At 45.0% G+C, this 25,103-nt stretch overlaps 1 protein-coding gene across 6 annotated transcripts in view; it reads right to left on the bottom strand.

The window, feature by feature from the left end:
• Window positions 1-5,136: 5,136 nt before the first annotated feature.
• Window positions 5,137-25,103, bottom strand: part of METTL24 (methyltransferase like 24) — a 50,028-nt gene continuing 30,061 nt past the window's right edge. For all 6 annotated transcript variants that reach the window (XM_029595275.1, XM_029595270.1, XM_029595272.1 and 3 more), the window contains 2 exons: window positions 22,353-22,581; window positions 5,137-6,263 (listed from right to left, as the gene is read on the bottom strand). In XM_029595275.1, the coding sequence (XP_029451135.1) occupies window positions 5,949-6,263; window positions 22,353-22,547 (510 nt within the window). In that variant the 5' untranslated portion in view covers window positions 22,548-22,581 and the 3' untranslated portion in view covers window positions 5,137-5,948. The remainder of the gene's footprint in view (window positions 6,264-22,352; window positions 22,582-25,103) is intronic.

Raw genomic sequence — 25,103 nt, 5'->3', positions numbered from 1 at the left:
TGTTTAAAAAAAGATTGGATAAGTTCTTGGAGGAGAAGTCCATTACCTGCTATTAATTAAGTTGACTTACGGGCCGATTCAGTAAAAACGCAGGAGATCGGATGAACGCCCGCTCTCCCGGCGCGCGCAATTCAGTATGTAAATTAGGTGGTGCGGTAGAAACGGGCAAAAGGAGGCACTAGGGACATTAGCGCGTCCCTAGCACCTCCTTTTGACCCGGAGCGGCGGCTGTCAGCAGGTTTGACAGCCGACGCTCAATTTTGCCGGCGTCGGTTCTTGAGCCTGCTGACAGACACGGGCTCAAAATCCGGACGCCAGCAAAATTGAGCGTCCAGTTTTCGGCCCGACAGCCGCCGGCCCAATTTACATTTTTTTCTTTTTTTTTTTTTTTACTTTTTACACCCTTCTGGACCTCCAACTTAATATCGCTATGATATTAAGTCGGAGGGTGCACAGAAAAGCAGTTTTTACTGCTTTTCTGTGCACTTTCCCGGTGCTGGGAGAAACTAGTGTCTACCTTTGGGTAGGCGCTAATTTCTTAGAGTAAAATGTGCGGCTTGGCTGCACATTTTACTTACTGTATCCCGCGCGCATACCTAATAGGGCCGTCAAAATGCATTTGCATGTTGAGGGCGCTGTTAGGTACCGCGGGTTGGACGCGTGTTTTCCGCCCCTTACTGAATAAGGGGTAAGGGAAAACGCGCGTCCAAGGGCAGGTTAACAGTGTGCTCCATCAGAGAGCACTGTACTGTATTGGCCTGTTAGAAATTAGCCACTGCTATTACTAGCAACGGTAACATGGAATAGACTTAGTTTTTGGGTACTTGCCAGGTTCTTATGACCTGGATTGGCCACTGTTGGAAACAGGATGCTGGGCTTGATGGACCCTTGTACTGACCCAGTATGGCATGTTCTTATGTTCTTAAGTAATGGATGCTGTGAAGCAGATCTCAGTGGGCGAGCAGGTACAAAAGAAATTATTTTTTCTTTAAACAGAAAAAATAAGAGTGTAGAGACTTATGCACCAAGGTCAATAACTTAAATTTCACCCTCTATTTTGTAGGAAGCCAGTGCAATTTTACTAAATAAGGAGAGATACGATCACCATACTTTAAATCTACAGCAGCATTTTGAATTAGCTGCAATATGGGGTAGATTTAAAAACTCCACGCATGTGTCCATGTCCGCGCCGGATTTTAAAATCTGCGTGCGCATGTGCGGGCAGGTCGAGACTTGCGCATCCAGGGGGATGTGAAATTTTAAAAAGCAATGTGCAGCAACATGAGTAGGGCTTCCCCAGTTCCCTATAACCCTATCTAACCTTCCTACCTTTTCCCTTCTCCCTAACCTCTATGCCCTCCCTCCCCAACTATTAGGTTTTCTTTGTTTTAAAACTTACTTCAGCTTCCAAGTTGAAGTAATTTCCACGCACCAGCTGGCAGTTTCCTGGGGCAGCAGCTAATGGCACTGTCCTGGCCTGCCCCTTTCCGATGGCCTGGCACTTCTGCGCATACCAGGGGTTGCACATGTGGCCGGGCCCCTTCAAAAATGCACGCAACCATCGAAAATTCGGCTGTATATGCATAAGGAGTTTTGGTAATCCATAGTATAATGAATAATTCAATTGGGCACAAACTATGGATTGAATGTCTAAATTCTGGCAAAGGGAGATATTGCTTCAAGGGGTGTAATAATCACTTAATTGTATGTTAAGTGAAAAAAATATGTTCTCCAATTTGTTTTAAATCTACTACATGCTAGTTTCATGGAGACTCCCTTAGTCTTAGTACCATCTGAAAGAGTAAATAACTGCTTTACTACTTGTGATTTTATAAATCTCTATCATATCCTCTCTCGGCCATCTTTTCTCCATTCTAAAGAGAACATAAGATATGCCATAATGGGTCAGACCAAGAGTCCATCAAGCCCGGTGGCCAATCCAAGTCACAAGTACCCAAACATCAAATAGATCCCATGCTACTAATGCCAGCATCAAGCAGTGGCTATTCTCTATTGATTAATAGCAGTTTATTGACTTCTCCTCCAGCAACTTATCCAATCCTTTTTTAAACCCAGCTACGCTAACTTCCTTAAATATATCTTCTGGCAACAAATTCCAGAGCTTAATTGTGCATTGAGTGAAAAAGAATTTTCTGTGATTTGTTTTAAATGTGCCACTTGCTAACTTCATGGAGTGCCTGCTAGTCCTGGTAATATATCTGAAAGAATAAATAACTGTTTCACATTTACATATTCAAGACCTTTTATAATTTTGTAGACCTCTATTTTCTCTCCCTCAACTGTCTCTTCTCCAAGTTGAACAGCCCTAAACTCTTTAGCCTTTCCTCATAGGGCAGCCGTTCAATCCCCTTTATCATTTTGGTCACCCTTCTCTGTACTTTCTTCAGTGCAACTATATCTTTTTTTGAGATGTGGCGACCAGATTTGTACACAGTATTCAAGGTGCGGTCTCACCATGGAGCGATACAGAGGCATTATGACATCCTCTGTTTTATTCACCATTCCCTTTCTAATAATTCCCAGCATTCCTGTTTGCTTTTTTGACTGCTGCAGCACACTGAGCCGATGATTTCAAAGTATTATCCACAATGATGCCTAGATCTCTTTCCTGGGTGGTAGCTCCTAATATGGAACCTAACATTGTGTAACTACAGCAAGGGTTATTTTTCCCTATATGCATCACATTGCACTTATCCACATTAAATTTCATCTGCCATTTGGATGCCCATTCTTCCAGTCTTACAAGGTCCTCCTGTAATGTATCACAATCCGCTTGTGATTTAACTACTCTGAATAATTTTGTATCATCCACAAATTTGATAACCTCACTTATCGTATTCCTTTCCAGATCATTTATGTATATATTGAAAAGCGCGGGTCCCAGTACAGATCCCTGAGTCACTCCACTGTTTACCCTTTTCCATTGAGAAAAAGCCTTAACCTCTTTACCCTTTTTCATAAGAGAGCTGTTCCATCGCCCTTAATATTTTTGTTGCCCTTCTCTAGGCTTCTTCTAGTTCTGCTAAGTCTTTCTTCAGATGGGGGGGACCAGAACTGCACACAATACTTAAGGTGCAGTTGCACCATGGACCTATACAAGAGCTTTATGATATTTTCAGTTTTGTTTTCTGTTTCTTTCCACATAATTGCAAATATTCTATTTGTTTTTTGACTATTGCCTGAGCCGAGGATTTCAAAGCTTTGTCCACAAAGACTCTAAGGTCTTTTCCTGGATGGTCACGCTTAATATGGACCCCAGCACTGTGCACCTACAGTTAGGATTATTTTTCACTTTTGCATCACTTGGCACTTGTCCACATTAAATTTCATTACGTATATGTCTTCATTAGCTCTTACCATATCAAGCACTGCTCTGGGATTGGAGTACAGAAATGTAACATCATCTCTGTGCAACCAAGTGACCATATTCACAGTTGTCAGTGATATCAGAAAGGCACTCCGCTTGTTACAGACAGCACCAATGCAACAGAGAATACAGTGTGCAGGCTCGCTGGAGCTGCTGGTCCTTTATGGCTGTCATGGCCTTTTCTTATCAAATGTGCATATAGCATGGGGTATGTGTGATTGTTTTCCCTTTACATAAGACTAGAGGTGATATTTTATTCAGTCAGCAGATTGGAAGCTCTCTCTTTTTAACTGCCTGCCCAGAACAGAGAGCATAGAACCAGCTAAGGCAATTTCTTGTCAACTATCATGAAAAACAGAGTCTGTGTCTCTGAGGAGTGGCAACGGGGCAGGCCTGGTTCTGGTGCTGTCTGTTCAGGCTCCGTGAGGCTGCAGCATTCAGTGTTAGGGGTTATGTTTCAGCTGCTGTGTGTACATTTCTGCCTCAGCTCGCCTGTAGCTCTTGGCCTTACTAGCAGGTGGCAGCCACGGCGTGGCTGAAGGGGTGTAAGAACCAAAGACTTTGGGAAAGTATCTGCACCTCGGCAACTGAGTTGTGACAGCCTCAGCCAAGCTCGAGAGCAGAGCCACGTTGAGATGGCAATGAGGAGGAGCCAACCTATGCAGTGGTGGTAGGATTTACTGCACATTAGTTCACAATGAACCCCTTTTTCCCCACAGCGCATTGTTACAACCAGCAGGGCACTATATGAACAAGTTTCCACTGTCTAGATCACTCCCTTCAGATGGAGCATATACAACCCTGCTGGTGCCACCCACGCAAGCTGATTCCAAATGAGCCACAAGTCTCTGGGACAGGAATTAAAAGCAAATAAGATCATCAGCCAGGCATTAAGTTCATATTACACCTCCCACAGTCTCTTTTACCCTCCTGCTCATTGTGACCCTGGGTAAGTCATTTCACTTCCATTGCCTAAGGTACAAACGTAAGATAGTGAGCCCTCTGGGGATAGGGAAATACCTACACTACCTGAATGTAATCAGCTTTTGAAGTGCCTGAAAAAGCAGAATATAAATCCAAATCAATGTATGTTTGTCTTGATTACATTGTAAGCACTACTCCATAGGGACCCTCTATTTTTTTGTACAGCACTGTGCATGTCGAGTGGGATTATAAAAATCTTAAATATTACATCCCACCTGTAATACTCAGACCTTCACAGTAGTGACTTTTGAGTGGCTTCAGTTTAAAGTTTGGTTTGAGGGAATGTAAGGATACAGAGAGGTCCAACAGAGCAATCATAGGCCCACCAAACTAAGGGCATTACATTGGAAACCTTGTTGAACATTTCTTAAAACTTGCACACACACAAAACCTTAAAACCCTACCATGACCACGGTTTAGCTGTGCTCTGCCTGTCTCAAGTGAAAATACCAAAAGATTAAAACAAACTCAAAACCAAACTGTTGCCTTTGCATGAGCTCTGATAATGTGGATATTAATAATGCATTGCATATACTACTGCTGCTGCTATCTATATTATAGAGTGACTGAAATTTCAGCAATCATGCTTCATGTCTGCTGTTTGATATAGCACGATGAGGGCTGCCAGAGGGCCTGATATAATAAGACAGATGAAAAATAAAATGTCCTTTCCATTTCAGTGCCTGTTTTCTTAATGTTTGGGCTGAAAAAAAAAGTAGTTATACAAATGCATCAGGAGTTTAAAAAGCACGCTAAACCAAAAATGCGGAAATCACATTTAATGTGCACAAACCATGGTCTAGGCTTATCTGCCCACCATGCTACAATACAAAGGAGGAAGATCTTATAAGTGGCCATGTTCTATGGCTGGCAGCTGGGGTATGTTCTTACTGTGGGCAGGAATAACAGGGCAGAGCAGATGGGTTGGGTGGTATTTTTCTGCCATCATCTACTGCTGCTGTTAGCGTGGATCCCAAGCACTGTGTTCAAACAAATAACACCTAGCAGTTATTTCTCCATGCACACTCCGTTGCCAAGAACTAAGCTGGAAGGCTCCGTTAGCTCCTTACCAGAAACAATGTCTGTATAATGCAAAGAATTGGAGTTGCTGTCTTAGTCCACTTGGATATGTAGAATTAAGGGTCAGCAGGCACGCTGTAGATGAGACCTTTTTATTGGACTAATATAATACATCTGTGACTCACGGTCGAGAGCTTAGCTCCCTTCATCAAGTCAGTGACAGATGTGTATTAAATTAATCCAATAAAACAGTATCGCCTACAATTTGTTGGCCCTTAATTCTACACAATGCAAATATTTTACTATGCAGAAGTAAATAGACACCCCCACCCCCGCTATTTCTCTGAGCAGTATCACAAATTACTAAACTGTTGAGTGGGGCTAGCATGATGGTTTCGGCAGTGATTCTCAGCCGTGCACTCCCCTCATGGCCCATGACTGTTTCTATGGCTGTGATTTCTTACAAATGTTAAGGACAGGGAGCCTGACACCAGCTTGCACGATTATCTTCTGTTGTACTGATTACAGAAAGTATTTTAAATTGTTGTTCCTTGTGCTATGTCCATTTGCTGTTCACCCAGCTAAGCGTGTAGCAACTGCTTGCATTGAGGATTTGCTTTCTAAGGAGCTTCTGTGGTTTGGAGAGGTCCTTGTAGGTGTGGAAGAGTCGGAAGTGCCTGCATTCCAGTTCTTTGAGTAGACTGTACCAGTATCGGACCACACTACTGTCATTGCCCCTAACCTCAAATCCAGGCCAGTGCAGATGAATCTCAAGAACCAGTTGGCCAATCTGTTCAATCGTGTCCTCCAGCAGCATGTTTTCCAGAATCTTCCACTCAGCACTTTCCATATCTGCCTTGAGAACATCAACCTGCAGCAAGAGAACCAGATGCCATTCCGTTACAGGAAAAACAGAGCATTCTCAAATACACTACCAAAAAGCAGATCAGTATTCAGGCTTGAACTATTAGCATGAAAAATTTCAATGCTCTACAACTGAAGTTCTCTACAATATGTAGCCCATCAGAAAAAATTATATAACTTGTTCATGAAAGCATTTATTTACAAAAATGTATAACCTGCTGATCCACAAATCCCAGTGAGTAATAGGTAAATGTACATAATATCCATATCCATAAATCCAATGCACACAGACAAATTAAACATGGTCTTGCCAAAGTCAGCCCACTCTAAAAACCAAGACAAAGAGCCTGTCACCCCAGTAATGAGGCCCCAGGGAACCTGACCAAACTCACAAGCCAAAGGTAAAAGGTGCGCTTTGAGTTGTTTCCTAAACCTCAGAAAATCATCTTCTTTTTTCAAGAACTCTGGAAGCTTGTTCATGAGGTTTGGACCCACCATGCCACAATGCGCTCTCGTGAGACTTTTCACCTTGTTTTTTATGATGGTATCACCAGTAGGTATTTCCCAGAAGAGCATACCTCCTTGGTTATTTCATGTTTAACTCAGCAACTCAACAATAACTATGTCTTATGTTGATTTTATATTCCATAAAACTTCCTAAGATTATAGGTTCGTACAGAGCTCAAGTGTGTCAGACAGGTTTATAAGATAAGTGTATTGATGTATTCCACTATCTGATCTGCACAGACTATCAATATAAATTGACTGCCTAGCCAGCATGGCGTACAGTTTAAGCAAAAGTCATTGCCAAAGCCGATGGGTATTTTTCCCCGGAGTTTGGCCTGGCCTCTGTGATGTCACAGGGTCACTCACCTTTGTTCAGTTTATACTGAGGTATTTATACAGTTAGTTTTGCTTATGGGGCAGTATCTATCAGCAATTTACAATAAAATAACATCCATTAGCAGATCCAAAGAAAGAATGGCAATCACAGTTTTGCTTTAGAAGGCGAGCTGGTTTTTGCCCCAAATGAATTTGGGGTTGAGGGAGGGTGACGGGTGTGTAGCACCTGGCACTGGTTTACATTTCTTGTTCAAGAGCCAGTTTTTGATTTTGTTTTGCACTTTGGTAGGAAAAAAAACGTTTTTGCCCCATTTGCCATCTTGATAAGGACCGATAATGTAGTGGCCATATTGGAGGGAGTGATTCTGAAACCAAGCAGGCAGAAATTTCAGCCATGCTGACAATGTTGGACTTCATGGCTTCCCCAGGCCATGTCACTCCCATGGCTCATCTCCATATAGGTCAAGCTCAATGGATTATGAAGTTCCAGTGGAATCAAGCCCCTTAGGCTTTGAAGGGCCACAGCCGCTCTCCCATTCCAATCTGACCTGGGGATTAATATTCATATTCATATTTATAAGAGCAAAGCATAAGAAGTCGCCATACTGGTTCAGTCCAGCATCTTTTTTCCAGTGGTGGCCAATTCAAGATACAAGTACTTAGCAACATTAAATAAATCCCGTACTGTTAATGCTGGTATTAAGCAGTGGCTATTCCCCAAGTCAATTTGATTAATAGCAGCATATGGACTTCTCCAGGAACTTATCCAAACCTTTTTTAAACCCAACTGCATTAACTGCCTTAACCACATCCTCTGGCAATGAATTCCAGAGCTTAATTATGCATTTCTGTAAATTAAGTGAAAGAATTTTCCCTGATTTCTTTTAAATGTGCCACTTGCTAACTTCATGGAGTCCTTATCTAAAAGAGTAAATAACCAATTCATATTTACACATTCTAGTCCTATCATGATTTTAGACACCTCTTTCATATCCCTCCTCAGTCATTTTTTCTCCAAGCTGAACATCCCTAACCTCTTTAACCTTTCCTTTATCATTTTGATCACCCTTCTCTGTATCTTCTCCAGTACAATATCTTTTTTGAGATGCAGTGAGAAGAACTGCACACAGTACTCAAGATGCAGTCTCACCAAGGAGCAATACAAAGGCATTATGACACTCTTTTTTATTCACCATTCCCTTCCTATTAATTTCTAACATTGTTTGCTTTTTTGACTGCCGCAGCACAATGAGCCGACAATTTCCACGTATAATTCACTATGACGCCTCGATCTCTTTCCTGGGAGGTAGCTCCTAATATGGAACCTAACATCGTGTAACTACAGCATGGGTTATTTTTCCCTGTGTGCATCAGTTCGCATTTGTCCACATTAAATTTCATCTGCCATATGGATATACAATCTTCCAGTCTCATAAGGTCCTCCTTGAATTTATCACAATCTGCTTGTGATTTAACTACTCTGCATAATTTTGTGTCAGCTGCAAATTTGATCATCTCACTCATCATACTTCTTTCCAGTTCATTTGTAAATATATTAAAAAGCACTGGTCCAAGTCCAGATTCCTGAGGCAATCCACTCTTTACCTCTCTCCATTGAGAAAACAGATCATTTAATCCTACTCTCTTTTGCCTAGCTTTTAACCAGTTTCTAATCAATGAAAGAACATTATCCCAGGACAAGCAGGATGCTAGTCCTCACATATGGGTGACATCAGTAATGGAGCCCTATGTACGGAAAACTTCTGTAAAAGTTTCTATGAAACTTTTGACTGGCACCAGAGTGCCTACTGAGCATGCCCAGCATGCCATGATATTCCCTGCCACAGGGGTCTCCCTTTAGTCTTCTTTTTTCCGCGAAGCAGTTAGCCTCGCGGATCTTAGGAGTCCTGTGGGATTCTCCACAATATTTTCCTTACGGGAAACTTAGAAAAACTTAGCCGCATAGGGTCTCCCTTCAGTAGACATCGGGGTAAGTTTTTCGTTTGATTCACGGTTCCGTTCCGTTTTTCATAAAATTTTTTGTACCTGAGTCAAGGCTGTCGACGGCTGTCCGGCCACAAAATGGCTACAGGATTCAAAAAATGTCCAAAATGCGCAAGAAATATGTCGATCACAGACCCTCATCAGGACTGTGTCCTCTGCCTTGGAGAAGGCCATGACGTGAGAAATTGTCCCCTTTGCGCTACGATGACCTCGAAAGGTCGACGTCTTAGGCTCGACAAGATGGAACAATTGTTTAAAATACAGCTAGTTACTGTTCCATCTACTTCCACACAATCTTCTCCGGCTGGGTCGATTAGGAAGGTCGTCCTAAAAAAACGTCAGTCTAAGGAATCAGGAGACGCTCCATTCTCCTCCCCCTCTCCATCGTCTAGAGCGTCCACATCGAGCAGCGAAAAAGGGCGCGAAAAAGATAAACATCGCCATCGGCATCGCAGGCTGCACACAGCAACCACCGCCCCGATACCCGGCGAGCCATCGGCGGAGGACGGGACACCGATTAAGAAAGCCCGGCTCCAAAGTAAGGCTTCTGAGCCACCAACAGGCCAACCCTCGCCGATTCCGGCAGAAGGAATCGTACCTCCTCAGGGCTCTGAGGTTGTGCTACTATCGCCGCCACCGCCTCCCCCCATGGGTGCTCTGTTCACATCATCCATGCGGGCGGAACTTGACAGTTACATACGTCAAGCGGTTAAGGATGCCTTTATCGAGGCGATGCCACGGCCTTCCACTCCGGTTCTGCCATCGACACCGGTCATAGGAGGATCTCCGGTCCCATCACCGATACCTTCAATACCGATGCCGAGGAAATCACCGCTCTCCTCGATGGCGCCGATTCCATCACCGGTTCTACCTAGGCCGCAACCACCGGTTCCAGCTCTGCCGATTCCCCGGTTACCATCGATTCCACCACGGCCATCGACCCCGATGGCACCGTCGATGCCTTCTCAAGAATCCATTTTTCAACCATTAATGGACAAGCTGGACTCACTGATCCATTGCTTCTCATCTTTACCACAACCTATAGATGTAGATGAGAATCAAGAGCCATTACCAGGTCCCTCGGGTGTCATGCCACCCCTTAGACCTCAGACTCCACTATCCGAAATTCCAGCTAAGCCTACTAGGCCGTTGGAGCACCCTCTGGATGATAGTGACCAAGAATTCTCCTCGGATGAAGATCTCCTTTCTGAGCCTTCTCCGCCAGAAGATAGAAGAAAGTCACCGCCGGAGGATCTGTCTTTCTCCAACTTTATTAAAGAAATGTATCAAACAATTCCTTTCTCCCTCATTTCTGAAGTAGACAGCAGGCAAAAAACCTTGGAGGTGCTTCAATTCGTAGATCCTCCCAAGGAAATTCTTGCTATTCCTGTTCACGAAGTATTACAAGAACTTATGTACAGGATATGGGAACACCCTGGGTCGGTGGCAGCTGTTAATAAGCGGGCGGATGCCACTTATCTAGTGCAACCCATCCCGGGGTTCCAAAAAACTCAACTACCACACCAATCAGTGGTGGTTGAGTCGGCTCAAAAGAAAGCCAAAAGATTAAAGCAACACGCCTCCATACCTCCTGGAAAGGATAACAGGTTCTTGGACAATCTTGGCCGGAAGATCTTCCAAGCTGCTATGCTGGTATCTAGGATAAATTCATACCAGCTTTTCATGAATCAATACCAGCGTGACCTATGGAAACAAGTTGAATCCCTGTCTCATCAGTTACCTGACCATCTTCAGGAAGGATTTCAAAACCTCGTACATAAAGGCCTAGAGGCAGGAAAACACGAGGTTCGGGCCACGTATGATTCATTTGAGACAGCATCCAGATTGTCTGCATCCGGAATAACAGCTAGAAGATGGGCCTGGCTCAAATCTTCAGAGCTGAGACCAGAGGTACAGGAGCGCTTGGCGGACCTGCCTTGTTTAGGGGAAAACCTCTTTGGCGATAAGGTCAAGGAGGCGGTGGCCACCATCAAAGACCACACAGAAACCCTCAAACAGCTTTCTCAGCTGCCACAAGAGGTACATCAACCTTCAAGGAGGCCTCCAAGAAGGGAACAAAGAAAGCCATATTACAGCCCTAGGCGGTATTATCCACCAGTAGCCAGGCCCAGACAACAAAGGCCTGCTCAACGGTCTCAGCCTCGCCAAAGAACTGTTAGGCCTCAGCAGCCTCCGCCTGCGGCGTCCACTTCCGGATTTTGAAGTACAACCAGAGGGCATGAGTCATTCCCAAAATCCTTATCCACAAGTACCGGTCGGAGGCCGAGTTGCTCACCATCTTCAAACTTGGACCTCCATCACTACAGACCAATGGGTACTCTCAATCATATCTCAAGGGTACCACTTGGACTTCCTCACTGTGCCAAGAGACAATCCCCCTATTCCGTCTTGGACAGTGTCTCATCATTACACAATCCTGCAAGCAGAATTATCTACCCTCCTGACTGCCAGGGCCATCGAAAGAGTTCCCAGGCCTCAGTGGGGCACAGGATTCTACTCCCGATATTTCCTCATTCCAAAGAAAACTGGGGGTCTACGTCCTATCCTGGACCTCAGAAATCTCAACAAATTTTTAAAGAAGGAAAAATTCAGGATGGTGTCCTTAGGCACCATGCTACCTCTTCTTCAAAAAGGAGATTGGCTCTGCTCTCTGGATCTTCAAGACGCTTACGCTCACATTCCCATTTTTCCACCTCATCGACAGTACCTGCGATTTCTGGTACAAGGTCAACACTTCCAATACAGGGTGCTACCATTCGGCCTTGCATCAGCACCTCGAGTATTCACAAAATGTCTAGCAGTAGCGGTGGCACATCTTCACAAGCAAAAAGTGCATGTGTTCCCCTACTTAGACGATTGGCTCATCAAGAGTCATACACAGAGCGGAGCTGTCACTTCTCTCCATCTCACAATAAGATTGCTTCACTCCTTGGGATTTCTCATCAATTACGACAAATCCCATCTCACACCATCTCACCAGTTGCAGTTCATAGGTGCAGATCTCAACACCATCACAGCAAAGGCCTTTCTTCCGAAAGACCGAGCTCAAACACTCGTTCTCCTGGCACACTCTATTCGCAATCAATATACAGTCACAGCTCATCAGTGCCTCATCCTACTCGGACACATGGCCTCAACAGTTCACGTCACTCCCATGGCCAGACTGACCATGCGACTAATGCAATGGACACTCAAATCTCAATGGATTCAAGCCACCCAGCCACTGTCCACTCACATTCAGATAACACCAGATCTGAAGTTTTCCCTTCTCTGGTGGACATCACCGATCAACTTGCTCAAGGGCCTACCTTTCCAGCAGCCAGTTCCACAAGTGACTTTAACTACAGATGCGTCCACCTTGGGATGGGGAGCGCACATTGCTCATCTGAAAACACAGGGCAAGTGGACAAAGCAAGAAGCCTCTTTTCAGATAAATTTCCTGGAGCTTCGAGCTATACGCTATGCTCTATATGCATTCAAGGACTGCCTTTCACACAAGACTGTTCTGATCCAAACGGACAACACAGTAGCCATGTGGTACATCAACAAGCAGGGGGGTACGGGCTCATACCTCCTTTGTCAGGAAGCAGCCCAAATATGGGACTGGGCCCTAGCACACTCAATTCTACTACGGGCAACCTACCTAGCAGGCATCCACAACATAGTAGCGGATCGCCTCAGTCGTCACTTCCAACCACACGAGTGGTCTCTAGACCCGACCCTGGCAGCCAAGATCTTCCAATGCTGGGGTCAACCATCAATAGATCTATTTGCGTCCCATCTGAACTACAAAGTGAGCAATTACTGCTCTCTCCTCTCGCAGCAGAACAGCTTACCAAGAGACGCGTTTGCCCGCCATTGGAATTCAGGCCTGTTATACGCGTATCCACCAATACCGCTAATAACCAAAACACTAGTGAAGCTGCAACAGGACAAGGGGACCATGATACTCATAGCCCCATATTGGCCTCGACAAGTATGGTTCCCCACACTGCTAGATCTCTCAGTCAGGGATCCAATTCGCCTGGGAGTAGCTCCCAATCTCATAACTCAGGAACAGGGTCAGTTGCGCCATCCCAACCTTCAATCCCTGTCCCTGACAGCATGGATGTTGAAAGCTTGATCTTACAACCACTCAACCTTCCAACCACTATATCTCAAGTACTTATAGCTTCACGTAAACCTTCCACTAGAAAGAATTATTCCTACAAATGGAAACGGTTTACATTGTGGTGCACTAACAAAGATTTAAATCCTTTCACTTGCCCCACTACCTCACTACTAGATTACCTTTACCATCTCTCAGACTCTGGTCTTAAGACGTCATCTGTAAGGGTACACTTAAGTGCAATCTCAGCTTACCATAACAAGCTGGAAGATGCACCTGTCTCCACACAGCCTCTCGTCAGTAAATTCATGAGAGGCCTAACTCACATTAAACCTCCAGTTCATTCCCCAAGCATACAATGGGATCTGAACGTAGTACTAACTAGACTTATGCGTTCTCCCTTTGAACCCATAAATACTTGTGACCTTAAATTCCTCACTTGGAAAACGGTATTTCTCATAGCCATTACATCAGCTAGAAGGGTCAGTGAACTGCAGGCACTAGTAACTTACGAACCCTTCACGAAGTTCCTTCATGACAGAGTAGTCCTCCGTACACATCCGAAATTCCTTCCTAAGGTTGTCACGGAATTTCATTTAAACCAAACCATAGTTTTACCTACATTCTTTCCTAGGCCTCACTCTCACCAGGGAGAGAGAGCCTTACACACTTTGGACTGTAAACGTGCGTTATTTTTCTATTTAAACCGCACTGCAGCCCAAAGAAAATCAAATCAGCTGTTTGTGTCCTATGATCCAAACAAACCGGGTAAAGCAGTGGGTAAACATACTCTGTCAAACTGGCTAGCAGATTGCATACAATTTTGTTATGAAAAAGCAGGCCTTACTCTCCAAGGGCGAGTAAAAGCACATTCAGTCAGAGCAATGTCAACCTCAGTAGCACACCTTCGCTCGGTGCCTATTCTGGACATTTGCAAAGCAGCAACATGGAGTTCTCTTCATACCTTTGCAGCTCACTACTGTTTAGACAAAGAAGGAAGACAAGATTCAGCATATGGACAATCCGTCTTAAAGAACTTGTTTCCAGTTTAATCCCAACTCCTTCTACATCCAACCTGCTGTGATTTCGGCTGATTCATTTCATCGTCAATACCTTACTGTTGCTTCAGCACAAAATGACTCAGCCTCTAGCTTGCTAATCACCCATATGTGAGGACTAGCATCCTGCTTGTCCTGGGATAAAGCAAAATTGCTTACCTTGTAATAGGTGTTATCCCAGGACAGCAGGATGTAGTCCTCAGGAAACCCACCCGCCACCCCGCGGAGTTGGGTCCGATACGTTTTATTATTTTATTTTTGGCTAACGCTATTTGCTACAAACAAAGACTAAAGGGAGACCCCTGTGGCAGGGAATATCATGGCATGCTGGGCATGCTCAGTAGGCACTCTGGTGCCAGTCAAAAGTTTCATAGAAACTTTTACAGAAGTTTTCCGTACATAGGGCTCCATTACTGATGTCACCCATATGTGAGGACTATATCCTGCTGTCCTGGGATAACACCTATTACAAGGTAAGCAATTTTGCTTTACCTCCTGTCCTATGACTTTTTATGGCTGCAACTGTGTCTAGGGTCAGAACTGCAGTAAATTGCATTGTATTCTGGCTCTTTAACAACATTTTTGTTTAAAGAAGACTGAAATTGTGCTGCTATCCAGATTTCCTAAGGATGATCACCTGGAGACAATAGAGACAATCAGGTCCAAATTGGGTAGCAATTTACCACATTGTTCTAACCTCAGATGCTTTCATCTTCAATTTGGGATCATTGTTTAATGCTCCATTCTAACTAGTTTTCTCATCTTATCATAATATTCCTTTTTAACCTTTTTAACTACATTTACAGAAGTGATTGTATGGGAAGAGCTAGGAAAACGCAGTCGACAAGTCATGGGGCCGGATGAGGTTCATCCCAGGATACTGAGAAAGCTCAGAGATGTGCTGGCAGGTCTGCTGCATGACCTGTTCAATAGATCCCTGGAAATGGGAGTGGTGCCAAGTGATTGGAGAAGAGTGGTGGTGGTCCAGCTTCACAAGAGAGGTAGCAGAGAAGAAGTTGGAAACTAAAGGCCGCTTAGCCTCACCTCGTGGTGGGAAAATGAATAGAGACTCTGCTGAAGGAAAGGATAGTGACCTATCTACAGTAAGGAGGATTGCTGGACCTGTGGCACCATGGATTCATTAGGGGAAGGGGTTGTCAGATAAATCTGATTGATTTTTTTGATTGGGTGATTAAAGAATTGGATCGAGGAAGACTGCTAGATGTTATCTACTTGGATTTCAGCAAAGCTTCTGATACGGTCCTGCATAGAAGGCTTGTGAATAAAATGAGAAGCTTGGGAGTGAACACCAGGGTGGTGGCATGGATTACAAACTGGTTGACCGATAGAAGACAGTGTGTGATGGTAAATGGAATCTTCTCTGAACAGAGATTGGTGTTAAGTGGAGTGCCACAAGGTTCGGTGTTGGGACCAGTTCTGTTCAATATCTTTGTGAATGACATTGCAGAAGGGATAGAAGGTAATATTTTTCTATTTCCTGATGATACTAAGATCTGCAACAGAGTGGACATGCCAGAAGGAGGAGAGAGAATGAAAAGTGATTTAAAGAAGCTTGAACAGTGGTCAAATATATGGCAGCTGGGAATCAGTACCATGACGTGCAGAGTAATAGATCTGGGGTATGGTAATAAAAAAGAGCTGCATGTGATGGGGGTGAAGGGCTGTTATGCACGGAGCAAGAGAGGGACCTTGGAATGATAGTGTCTAGTGGTCTGAAGATGGCAAAGCAATATGACAGGGTGATAGCTAAAAACCAGAAGAATGCTGGGCTGCATAGAGAGAGGAATAACCCATAAGAAAAATGAGGTGATAATCCCCTTGTACAGGTCCATGGTGAGGCCTCACCTGGAGACCATATCTCAAAAAGGACAGAGTCAGGATCGAGGCAGTCCAGACAAGGCAAACCAAAATGGGGGGGGGGGGGGGGGGGGTGTTTCTCCAACAAATGACTCATGAGGAGAGATTGAAGGACCTAAATATGTATACCCTGGAGAAGAGGAGGTGCAGGGGGGATATGATACAGAACTTCAGATATCTGAAAGGTTATAATGATCCACATTCAACAACAAACCTTTTCCGTTGGAAAGAAATCATGAAACTCCAGTGCAGATGACTCAGAACCAATGTCAGGAAATATTTCTTCACAGAGAGAGTAGTGGATGCCTGGAATGCCCGTCCGGAGGAAGTGATGAAGACAATAATGGTGAAAGAATTCAAAGGGGCATGGGATAAACACTCTGGATCCCTAAAGGCTAGAGGATGGAAATGAGGAAAAGAGTGCATGGGGGTAACTTGCTGATGTGGCTGTTACTACTTTTAACCAATAAGCCTGAAACTTTTGATGTAACTCCAACATTGCTCTCTGCTTCAACAGCAAGAAGTGACACGGAACTGGACTCAAACAGCAACCAACAAGGACCCTGACTTTTATGGTCTGGGAAACTGATAAGTATGGGGGGGTGACCTGTACGGCATGGCAGATACTATCATAAGCTTGCTGGGCAGACTGGCTGGACCATTTGATCCTTTTCTGCTGTCATTTCTATTTTTATATTATTGTAGTAGTTTTATTTATTAATTTCCCTCCAGTAATTATCTCAAATTTGGTTGTATTATGATCACTATTGCTAAGTGATCCAACCACTGTTACTCCTTGCAGCAGGTCCCACATTCCAGGAAGACCTAGATCCTAGTGTTGCTCCCCCCTCTCATCAGTTCTAGGACCAGTTACTCCATGAAACTGTCCCGTATAGTGTCTAGAAAGTAACCTTCCCTGCCCTGATGAAACATTCAGCCATTCAATATTGGAATGATTGAAGTCTCTTATTAGTGGGTGTCTAAATTCTGGTAGCATTTCACAATCTGTTTTGCCAGCCTCTGTTACCAGGTGGATGCTATACTGTTCCGTGCCACCCATGGAATGTCTAGCCATAGCGATTCCAAAGTGCAGCTTCTTTTCTGTAGAATCTGTATCCTACTTGACTCTATGGAATCCTTAGCATATAGCACCATGGCACCACCACTTCTATCTACTCTATCATTTTGGTGTATTTTGGCCACTCATATCACCATGTCCCATTCTCTGCCAGGTCTCCGGGATGCCAATTATAGAAACAGAGAACATATTGACCTTATCTCAGATAGGATAACGACAGGATCGAGGTGGTCCAAAGAAAGGTGATCAAAATGGTGTGGGGAACTGCAGCAAAAGCCATGCGAGATGAGACGGAAGGGTCTGGAGGAAAGGAAGTGCAGAGGCTATATGATACAGACCTTTAAATCCACACAAACATCAAACCTTTTCCTCTGGAAAGGAAACTGCAGAACTTAGAGCTCATGATATGAAACTCCAGCACGGACAAGTCAGAGCCATCAGGAAATATTTCTTCACAGAGAGTATGGTGGATGCATGGAATGCCCTCCTGGAAGAGGTGGTGAAGACGAGAACGGAAACACTGTGGATCCCTACAGGCTAGAGGATGGAAATGAAGACATGGGGTAAACTGTTAACTTTAGGTGTATCACTGCTGAATGGAGCAGCAGTTACTAGGACCCTTCATGGAAGGCATGAGGGTAACATAGTGAATGACGGCAGATATAGACCAAGAGGTCCATCAAGTCTGCCCAGCAAGTTTATTTATTTTAGCTATTATTGTCTTAAGAGTAGTAGCAGCTGTTGCTCCATGCACACTTCCCCATATGTAGATTAACCTACACCGACTGGCTGTATCTACTAAAAGCAACTTGCTGGGCATACTGGCTGGACCACTTTGGCCTTTATCTGCTTTCATTTACTGTGTTACTATATGGCCCTTCCACTCTGCTCATCCACAGCTCCTGCTCAACTTTGCAATCCCTTCCTCTTCCTCAGAGCCTCTGTGCTTGTCCCATGCTTTCTTGAAATCTGCCATTGTGTCTGGTCTCCACCACCACCACTGTTATTTATTGAAGTTTTTATTCTATAAATGTATTATATATTGACTTATTGCTTATGTTATATATAAGCTGCCTAGAGCCTTTAAGTAGAATTAGGTGTCTGAACAATGCCAATAACTAAATATGGAGAAGTGAAGCTGCTGCTAATCACTGGCATCCTTTCCTTCTCTGCAAACATCACAGTGCTGCACTACTCCTAGGGCACTGGCTCGCCAGGGTAAGCAAATATGTCTCATGCCTATTCAGGGTGGAGCTCCTGAATACCCAAAATGGCAGCGGAGTCGGTGGGACAGGATTAGGACACCCTATCCTAAAGCTATGATAACAAGCATTATTCCCAGACCTGGCCTGCCCAGCTTGCCACAGGACTGCCACTCATATATCCACATGCTGCTAGCTCCACGTTTGTGAGCAGCAAGAGTGAAAAACGTCACCCAGAGTCCAGCTGTGAGTGCTGCCCACATCGTGGGAGCCGGGGGGGGGTGGCCTCATGTGGCAATTTCTTTTGTTCTTATGGTTAGAATGGGAATCAGGAGACCTGGGTTCAAAGCCTGCTTGCAGTATAATTATAGTACGAGTCCTCACGCTAATGTTTTAATTACGAGTGTTGTGGTAATTTGCTTTCCTTTCTGTGCACAATGCATTCCTTGGCATAGCATCAGCCCAGCTACCTCAGGAGTCCACTAAGCAGGACTGAAGTCACCCAGAGCTCTTACAACACCTGAAGTCAGGAGCCTCATCCTGACAAGATACAGCAACTCAAGAGCCACAGGATCTAAAGGCGCCTACTCTGCCTTTGCTTAGCATTTTGGTTTTCAGTGAAATGCCTGACAGGTCATTTCACTGACTAGGAATAGGAGGATCATGAGCAGGGCTTTTCTGTGTCAGTCTCTCCTTATCCCCTTGATGGTTTGCATCCATTCTGTGTGCACCGCAGGCGCTAACATGCTCTCACTCTCTGAAGTAATGGTTTGGGGTGATGGCTTTCAGAAGATGGCAGCTCTCGGTGTCTGGCTGGGAGTGGGATACATGCACTGATTGCACGTAAGGCTAATTATAAGGCTCCGATGCCAGCTCAACATGTGCTTAATTTCAGAATCTTATTAACGCCTGGGAAGGCAGCCCATGAGACCAGAACACTGACATGTTGATGTTAATTAAAGCATGTGAAAGCAACGGGACCCATTCTTGCTTTTGCAGTCTGTATACCTGAAAAGAAGCAAATTGGTATTTCTTGCACTGAAATGAATGAGCAGGTCCAATTAATCAGCTCGGAGGAAAGGAAGACTAGCAGGCCATCCTGTGTCAACTTCTCCAGCCCCCTCCTAGTGCTGATCCAGGGGAAAACCCAAAAGAGCCACTCGGCCAGTTCTGTCTCCTACCAGGATTGTGTTCATGAAAAAGGAATTTGTGACCATCATCTCAGGATAATATTTAAGAGCATTCACTAATGCAAAGAATATTCTAATAATATATAACTCTCATAACCATTAGCAAATGAATCATGACCAGTTTTATTCTATGGCTCCTATGGATCTCTAGTCATGTTTTTCTAATAAAAATTGAATGAGCAAGCCCACAGCTGGAAGGGGGTAAAACCAGGACTGTGTCGGCCAGTGCAGATGACATGGTGCTTGTTGGCAGCCCCTAGGCTAACACTGGCGTTCTGTGAGCTCAGCACACTCAGTTTCTCTGGCAGAGGGCTGCCTGCTGCTTTCATTTTTATACTGAGCGGCTGATCCAGACCTGAGTTTATACACACGCAAACACTCATACTTCTGAGTTCCCTAAGATCTGTAAGACTGGTCTCAGGAAAACCATGGTGCCAGCTGGCAATGCTGGTGCCTTGGTCTAGTAATCATCGGTATCAGTAAACCAAAGTCTTCAGCATTCCATAGAAAGTGAGAAATAAAATACACAGAAGAGAGAAGCAGCTACAAAATGCTAAGTAGGGCTGGTGGTCTTTACCACCAGGAGACGCCTCAATCAACCAAGCAGCCTGGGAGTAAGCCCCAAGGTGGTAGACTGGATAAGAAACTGGTTGAGTGATAGAGGTCAGAGGGCACTGGTGAATGGAAATCACTCTGAGGACAGAAAAGTAATTAGTGGCATGGCTTAGGGATCAGTTCTGGGGTCAGCTTTGTTGTTTGTGAACAATATTGCAGAGGGGTTATGAGGAAAAAATTGTCTTTTTGTGGATGATACCAAGATCTGCAATAGAGCTGACAACTCTGACAAGTGTAATCGGAACGTAGTGTGACTTAAGACAGCTTGAGAAGTGTGCAAGTGTCTGGCCATTAAGATTCAGTGCAAACAAAAATGAAGATTCATGCATTTGGAATACAGAAATCTGAGAGAGCAAAATGTGATGGGAGTGACAGATTGATGTCTACCATCCAGGAGAGTGACTTTGGGGTAACAAACAGCGTGATCAGACAGTGGCCAGAGTCAAAAGGATGCTGAAGCATAACCAGTAGAAAAAGGGAGGTGAGTAATGTTTCTGTATAGCTTATTGGTGAGACCCCAATGTCCGGTTCTGGAGGCCATACGTCCAAATGGACATAGACAGTGTGAAAGTGCTCCAGAGAAAAGTTTCAAAAATACTGCAGGGTCTACATCAAAAGTCCTATGAAATGAGAGCTAAGGACCTAACTCTGGGGCCGCTGTAATAAGACCAGCGGTGAACTTGGCGCTAGTTGTCTGTGTGTATTTTTTTAGCGCAAGCGGCTAAAGCAGGTGCCTCCGCAGGATGTTATAAGGAGACAGTATGCAAATGAGATCCGCGCAGAAAACCTGCACAAAAGAAATATCCGCACAGATATGCGCACTATAATGCGCGCTGAAGGCCCTGTGCAATAAACTGCACATAAACCCATGTTAATGTGGTGACCTGTGATTGATTCTCAGTTGAAAGCCTTTTAGGCAGTAGTGAGTTAGTGGTCCAGGAGTGGGACTGAAGGTGAGTGGAACAATGTCAGATCATGAAGGGATTAATCGCCGACCATGTGGGAGTTATAATGGCAGATGCCAGTGAGTGAGGGAAATGCAGCAGAGATTTGGAAGGGGCTACAAAATCATTCAGCATTTCTGGCATGTGCCTGTTCCCGCTTTCCTCTCTTCTGGCTTCTGCTGCTTAATTTTTCAACCTCCAGACAGACGCTTACGTTTAACGCCCGCCCTGACCCAGGTGCTAAAAAAACCTGCACTAATGCCAGTGTGGCTCTCCGCATTGTCCATGAATAGTTAATTGCCTGCTTTGCATGCCATGAGCAAGGACTCGCGCTAAACAAACAGCTTTTTGAGCGGGTTTGAGTGCACTTTTTTCCCACGCTAACTGTGTTCTTACATGCACATGTAAGATTAGCTTGGAAAAACCACACATAATACCACGCACACCAATCTGTGGCAGGTCTACCTCAACTTATTACATAGCCCTCTATGTATATCCTAGAGGAAAGTAAAGACGGGAAATTATGATACAGACAGTCAAATAACTCAAGGGTATAATAAAATCAGGTACAAGATGCAAACCTTTTTACGAGGAAAGAATGCTGTAGAACAAGAGGCCAGGGTATGAAACTCTAGACACTGGACGATAACATCAGGAAATATTTCTGCACACAGATTATGGTAGATATATTTCATGGCCTTCCGAGAGAAGTGGTGGAGACAAAACTAGTGATAAAACTCAAGGAAGGATGTGACAAAAGCATGGAGGATCCCAGGTTATGAAGAAGCGAGAGGAAAGCCAGCCAGAGATCAAGTTGAGGTCTATGACCTTGCAGCAGGAATAGATGTTCGTTCAGGTGCTTATCTACCATCATGTTTTGGTTCTATGAGATGAGAGAGGTGACCCATCTCCGCAGTCTGCAGCCCAAGCAACACAAGACACTGACAGGGAGAGAGATTTATAATGGATGGTCGATGTGCAAATATAAAGGAGACCTGTGTATGGGTAGGAATAAAGGAAACCTGCAGGTGTGCAGTCACTGAAGTACAAAGTCCTCTGATATGCAGCTGGGAATTTAGAATCAGGGAGTTACAGAAGGTCTTCCCCCTTCCTGATGTGGTATGGCTGAGGGGATATGATGGGGCATAGTCTCACCTTCCAGTGTCCAAACTCGCTCAGGATGGTGCCCAGTTTTTTGACCCTGCTGTGTAGTTTCTGAACAGAGATGGCTGGGTTTGGATCCCTCCAGTCAATGGACAGGCGATGGTACCAGAGACGCTGCCCCTTCTGTACATGGATAGGTTTGATACTAGGGTCAAAGCGGTGAACATCACATCCTCCATCAGCCATGCTGACTTCGAACTGGTTATCATGAGCTCCAAGCCTGCAAAAAGCCAAAAAAGAACAACACAGTTCAGGACATTCCCCAGCACTCTACAACACGATGGGCCATAGATGTCAGAATGGAGTGGGCCACAGGGGCCATGGCCCTACCAAAAGCTGGTCCTTCACAGGGCCAAAATGGGTCAGATAGACTGCAGCTGTTTGATGACAGGAGGAGGGGAGTGCAGTGCGTCAGCCGTGTTCTCTACTTCTGCTGCAGCAGGTTAAAGTGAAATCAATTATTTGTGATCCCCGGAACCCAGCAGTGAAGTCCCAAACCCTGAAGCCCAAAATCAAATTTAATTCCCCTACCCCTGGAGCAGGAGTTCTCTGGGCTGAAGGGATCCCCAGCATGCAGGGTAAACACAATGATAACATCAGGACAAGAAGGAAGGTGTGGACCATCCCCAATTCCACCAGAGGTCCTCACATGACCTAAAGGTCAAGGTGGCCTTAGAAGCCAGGGGAAAGAGGCTTAGCTCTGAACCATGGCACTTGCTCAGAGCTAACCTTCATTTTAAGTTAGGAAGAATCCTAATGCATTCAGCCCAAGGAAGAGATCCCATCTGGGCATATACCTCATGTGAGTTAATTACAGGAAGTCACCAAGAATACCATACAGGGATGTAAGGCTGACTAGGCCTCATTATCAGGCCGATGCAGAAAGGTGCATTCAGCTGAACGCATTTCCAAACAGGAGTCATGCTTACCTCCCTCGCAGGGAAATCCCATGCAAGTGAGGGCATTAAGTATTACCCCTGAGGCAGGTAGACTGCATCTGGCCAGTGCGGCTTCTTTAGCGCTGGAAACTTGAACCCTGGTTAGAGCTGGAGTTAAGTTCCCAGCGCTACTGCGCTGTCACTTAAAATCCTTAAAAAAGGGTAGAAATGTTTTTTTAAAAGTGTCCGCGGGTAAGTACTGACTTATCGGGTTACCTGGCAGAGGGTCACAGCTGCCACATATTTATCCACCTAAGTGGCGGTGGCTGCCTTCACTTATGGTCTGTCAGGTTTGCCTCCCCCCTCTTCCCGAGTTAAAATGTTTGTGCGACCTGTGCCAAATGCACATTTTACTGGCAGTGCGCTTTTTAAACTCCTGATGCATTTGCCTTTCATTAGCTTACTGCATCAGCAGTTTAAAAAAAAAAAAAAGATCTGGGCATTAAGAAACCGTTCACTGGTTTCCAATGCACATTTTAACAGGCAGCTTACTGCCTCGGTGGAGGTTTCCAGCATTGGGAGGGGGTCCGTGGGCATACAGTGTTTTGGGAGTGAGAGATAGGGTCCATCCCCTGCAGGGTGGGTCTGTATCCAGAATCTCGAAAAGGTGACGTCGGGCAGGGGGAGGCAGCAGGGGCTGTGGATGTGAAAGGGCTCTCCCTACCTGTTGCAGTGGTTTCCCGGAGGGTAGAGGATTCTGCTGGGCCGGTGAACTTATTTCTACTTCATAGCGTCCATTCAGGGTCATAAGGAAACAAGAAACCCATCCGGAGCAAGGGGAGATTCCAGTTTTCCTTCTGCCTTACCTTACCCAGGCAGTAAACTCAAACACTGCTTTCTTCTACTCTTGTAGTACCGCTATTGCGATCCCCACGAAGTAATTGTGAATTACACGGAAACATTCCCCATCCATTGACCTCCCCCCCCCCTCCTCTTCCGCCTCTTGATCAGGCACTAGTAAACACCTATTGCTGCCAGTCCGTCTCTCCATAGCCCTGGCATTCTTCCTGATTCTCCTCACCTGAACGCCTACAGCCTGAATAACGCTGGTTTTATTCAGGACCTGGGAAAAAACCTGCATCTGTGGGCTTAATTCTGCTCCGCTCTTCCCTGTGATCTTTCTGTTTGCCTGCCCGGGTCTATCCAACAGGAGCGCCATGACAGGCGGGGACACTGCCCGATCAGGAGCCCGTCTGCAATCGGGCAGGAGCCAGAGTTGGGGCAAAGGTTCAGTGACCTCTGACTTGGCTCTGAGCAAGAAGAAACTGTGCACACAAGGAGAGGATCACGTGCTATAAAAAAAGAGCTAACTCTTGATACAGTAAGCTAATTAAAAAAAAGAGCACTAACCCAAAAACGTGTGCAGAAAGATTACGTATGTTTGCCGCACATAAAACATGATTTGTGCACAAAATTCCCAAATACCAGACCCTTGCACCAGGAACTCCAGGTTCAGCTTCATAGACTATGCTTAGCCCCAGAAACTTTACTCTGAGCTGGAGTTTAATTTCCAGTGTTAAGAAAACCTCCGTGAACTAGGGAGCAATAGCTAATGCCTTGATTATCATGGGATTTGCATGGAGAAGCCACTAATTTGCAGGAACATTTTTCAGGCCCATACAGTAAAGTGCGCGGGAGAGCCGGCGCTCCGAGGCGAGTGCCCACTCTCCCAACGTGTGCCCAGGCACCTCTCCTGGGCGCGCGATTCACTATTTAAATTAGGGCCTGTGCTAATAAGGAGGCGCTAGGGACACTAGCGCGTCCCTAGCGCCTTCATATTGGCGGAAGCAGCAACTGTCAGCGG

The sequence above is a fragment of the Rhinatrema bivittatum genome, chromosome 3 (genome assembly GCF_901001135.1).
Source record: "Rhinatrema bivittatum chromosome 3, aRhiBiv1.1, whole genome shotgun sequence".
NCBI lineage: Eukaryota > Metazoa > Chordata > Amphibia > Gymnophiona > Rhinatrematidae > Rhinatrema > Rhinatrema bivittatum.
This window is presented reverse-complemented; position numbering and strand designations above follow the sequence as displayed.